This window comes from Drosophila miranda, unplaced genomic scaffold (genome assembly GCF_003369915.1).
Source record: "Drosophila miranda strain MSH22 unplaced genomic scaffold, D.miranda_PacBio2.1 Contig_AX1_pilon, whole genome shotgun sequence".
NCBI classification, from domain to species: Eukaryota; Metazoa; Arthropoda; class Insecta; order Diptera; family Drosophilidae; genus Drosophila; species Drosophila miranda.
The window spans coordinates 19318-23719 of NW_022881665.1; the positions used below are offsets into that span (position 1 = coordinate 19318).

General features: G+C 41.5%; 1 protein-coding gene across 1 annotated transcript; it reads left to right on the top strand.

Moving 5' to 3' along the window:
• The first annotated feature begins 2812 nt into the window (after positions 1 to 2812).
• Positions 2813 to 3792, top strand: LOC117195263 (ERI1 exoribonuclease 2-like). Its single transcript, XM_033399882.1, has one exon. It carries the CDS (start codon positions 2960 to 2962, stop codon positions 3629 to 3631), a length of 672 nt encoding a protein of 223 aa, XP_033255773.1. The 5' UTR covers positions 2813 to 2959; the 3' UTR covers positions 3632 to 3792.
• Positions 3793 to 4402: the final 610 nt, after the last annotated feature.

The following is a 4402-nucleotide window of genomic DNA, read 5'->3' on the forward strand; positions in this document are numbered from 1 at the left end:
CTCTCGAGTACTTATGTATGCGGATGATGTTTAAACTCTGTGTCCAGTATAAGGACATTTCATTTCATTTCGTTTGCAATCCGATCTCAATAGCTTTCAGTGATGGTGCTGTGCAAACTTGTTACACCTTAATGCTTCGAAATGCAAAGTAATGACATTTAATCGTTCTAGCCCTTGTTGGCTACCTATACCTATGTGGCGGTTCTCTTGAGATAATTACCCTGGTGAATGATCTTGGTATCTTATTAGACGCAAAGTTAAAGTTTTCCGAACACATTTTACCATGGTAAATAAGGCCATGGGCGTGCTTGGGTTTATAAGAGATGGTCAAAAGAATTTGACGACCCCTATACAACAAAGACTGTCTTTACTACGCTAGCTCGTCCGATTTTAGAATACGGCTTCTGTGTATGGTGCCCTCAGTACAAAGTACACCAGGACCGTATAGAATCAGTACAGAAAAAACTGTTTACTCTTGCTCTGCGGGCCTTAACTGGGATCCGGGTGTAAGACTCCCATCTTACTCTAGTAGACTACTATTAGTAAACCTCCCATCCTTAGTTAACCGTTAGAAAAATGCTTGGTGTGATATTTATTGCACAACTTGATCAGGGTGACATAGACAGCCCTGATCTGTTGAGCCGCATAAAACTTCACGATTCCTATTAGACTGACCAGAAATTTTATACCGTTGTTCCTTCACTCTGTAGATCGAATTACTCCTTGCATGAACCGTTTAGGGTCTTATGCTCGGACTATAATTCCCTCTACCATATTAAATCCACCACTAATTCTCTTCCTCTTATTAAATTACTAATCCTTACACACCTTTCTAGTAAATAGTAATTTTAGTGGTATTGTATTTTGATTGCATGCTTAGTTTCTTAGTAAGTTTAGTGCTAATTTTCCTCGAATGTTAGTCTAATAGCTATCTTTCTTGCATGTTCGCGTTCGGTTCGGCTACGCACGTGCGTCATGCGCAGCGCCCTCGGTCGGTTGGCGGAGAGGCTGCGTTTTGCCTGGGATCCGGGCGTAACAGCCTTCTGCTGGTTTCACGCGGGCCACTTGACGGTGCAGTAACTGCATCGCCTCTTGAAATATGCAGTCATTGCATGTCAACGTCCAAGAAAATTGATTTGTTCCTTTTGGCTAATGATCTGATCTGATCCAGATTCAGCAACCGGATAGATATGGTTATTCTCTATGTTGTGCGTTTTTATTTTTCTCGAATCTGTAATATGTGGATGCAACAGATTTTCGTCTTTGTGGGGGTGGAAGGGGTAGAGCGAATTTTGAGACAAAATGGTCAAGGTCCGATATCACAGGAGTGTGGATACCAATTTGATTGCTCTGGCTCTTATAGTTTTGAGATCCTTGAACTCAGATTTTTCAATTGGCAAAACCGACCATGAAACTGTGTGTTAGAGAGAGACAGAGCGAGAAAGAATGAAATTGTTTCTTGATCTGCTATACTAATTATACGATCTGGTTCAGATTTACACTCAGAACATATATCATCTTCTACGTTCTGCGCTTTCAGTTTTTCGTATATTTCAATTTGTGGATGCCACAGATTTTTCGCCCTTTGTGGGGGCGGAAGTGGGCGGGGCAAAGGTTGAAATATACTTGTAGCAGTGACATATCACAGAAGTCCGGATATAAACGTCGTTGCTCTAGCTCTTATAGTCTTTGAGCACTAGGCGCTGATAGGGACGGACAGACGGACGGCCGACAGACAGACAGGGCTCAATCGACTCGGCTATTGATGCTGATCAAGAATATATATACTTTTTGTGGTCGAAACGATTCCTTCTGGACGTTACACACATCCACTTTCACACAAAATCTAATATACCCAATACTCATTTTGAGTATAAAAAGAAACCGAGATAACGGGGCATACCAATGTACTGCCGAAAAGAGAGCGAAACCTTGGTTCTGCTTTAGCACATTTTACATATGTTACATATGTTTACATATTTAGGCGGTCTATCTACTACATTGGCTTCTCTCTCTTATTTCTTACAAATCCTTCCTCTTACTCACTAAGCCAGCCACGCGCTTATTAATTTCATTGTCACTCTACCCTCTCTCTCTCTCTCTCTCTCTCTATCTATCTCACTCTCACACACACTCTTCATCGTGCAGTATGCACTGACTTATTGTAGGGCATGATGAAATTATACACGGCGGTCTCGTCAAGAGCCGAAGCTCGTTCGTGTTGTCCCTTATCGTCAGTGCATGCTTGCTTGTTGATGGCGGATAGTGTTGGGTAAACATTACTCATGTGCAACACAACACTATTCACGGACGAATTTTTTGATATGTGCTTAACCCTTTTGTTCCAACCTCAAAAAAATAACATATTGCATATTAGATTATATAAATAGCATATAAAAAAAACTCAAAGAATTATAAGTAATATTTATATATTATGTAAAAGAACATTTTAATATTACTAAAAATTTTGAAGCAAAATTATTAATGGCTGCACAAAATTTAAATATTACTGTATCAGTAAAATCATTTTATTTTAAAATTTTAAACCCCACGAGCCTGTTGAGGGTTATAAATTTAAAATCGCGGCCGTAGCTGCGACTCACAACGTTCCTTTTCGTAAAAGGCACTAATCTTTGCTTTTCACTGCGCTTTATTTACCGACTGACAATTGTACTACAAAGTCGCATTTTATTAAAAATCGATGGATATCGAATAAATTCACAAATCCCAATGATAGGTCAAAAGTTATCGTTACTCAGCAAAAACTGCAAGCACTGTCAAAAAAACGGCAGCATATTACATTACAAGAAAAAGAATTCAATTGGAATTGCACAAACACAGTCGGCCTTCATAAAAGTGTACAAAGCAACTGGGCTAATACATCAGAGAATATTCCTGAAAGGAGCTCGTCCAGATCCAGTTAACGAAACAGAATTCACGCAAATCCAAGCAGTTGACAATGCATCCTTTTACTTATGCCATATCCGTGAACTTCGTGGTCACCTGCTGGGAAAATCAACCGGCTCAACAATTTAGATTGTCGGAGATAATTGAGTTCCCAGCCATTTTGGTCAATCTGAAAACGGGTATGGTCGAGGCGGAGTTTCACAAGTACGTGATGCCCGTGGAGTCGCCGCAACTGAGCGAATACTGTACCAGTCTGACGGGCATTCAGCAGAAGACTGTGGAGGCGGGAGTGCCACTGCAGACGGCACTCAATTCCTTTATCGAATGGCTGAAGAAGGAATTGAGCGCCCGAAACCTGGTGCTACCAAAGATGAGTATGACCAATCCACAGGGAAACTGTTTCTTCGTCACCTGGACGAACTGGGACTTTGGAATCTGTCTTGCTAAGGAGTGCGCACGCAAGAATATACGTAAACCAACCTGCTTCAATCAGTGGATAGTCGCGAAGGCCATCTACACGAAGTGGTACAAGTATCGTCCCTACAGCTTCGACAATGCCCTGGCCCATGTGAGGCTGACCTTCCAGGGTCGTGCTCACTCCGGCATCGATGATGCCAAGAATCTGGGCAGTCTCATTTGCAAGATGTTTCGTGATGGAGCCCCCTTTAAGATCACCAAGGATCAGACACCACATAAGGAGCTCAACGAGAACCGTGGCTTCTGAGCTTAAGCGGTCAGCCATCAGCCATTAGCCATCACAGCCAGAGCCAGAGCCCCCCAGCCAGAGCATAATAATCCATTTGTTTGTTGGATTATGTTTAATATTCAACGCCACAGTAACCCAAGGACACTAATGCTGACTAAGAGATGGGCCCAATTTAAACACAAATGTAAACGCCAAATAAGATTATTGTTTTTTTATTATCTACATAATTTCTTTTGACAGAAATAACGACTTGACATTTGAAGTGCGTCGCCATCGCAGCAAAGCCCCAGCACCTGCATCTGGATATCAAAAGCCAGAAAGAAAACCACAACACTAAAAATCCACTCATTTATTCTATTGGGTGTAGAGAATGATTATGAGTTTTGCATAATGCACATTGATGTGCATCGCAATGACAGCCGATCGCCTGCCAGAAGCCTTTAGCCATCCCACCAAAGCAGAATGAGCAGAACACAAAAAAAGCCATTTATTTATTTGATTATATTTAATACACTTAATACGCTGCGTAGCCACTGCAAATTGATTTGTTCGGTTATAATAATGATCCGATCCGATTCAGATTCGGCAATCTGGTAGATATGGTTATTCTCTATGATTGTTCAAAATTGTGGATGCCACAGATCTTCGTCCTTTGTGATGCCGAAAGAGGGTGGGGTGAAATTTTGAAATACATATCACTAGGCGCTCATAGGACGGACAAACGGACGGGCGGACAGACAGACATGGCTCTATCGACCTCGACTATAGATGCTGATCAGGAATATACAT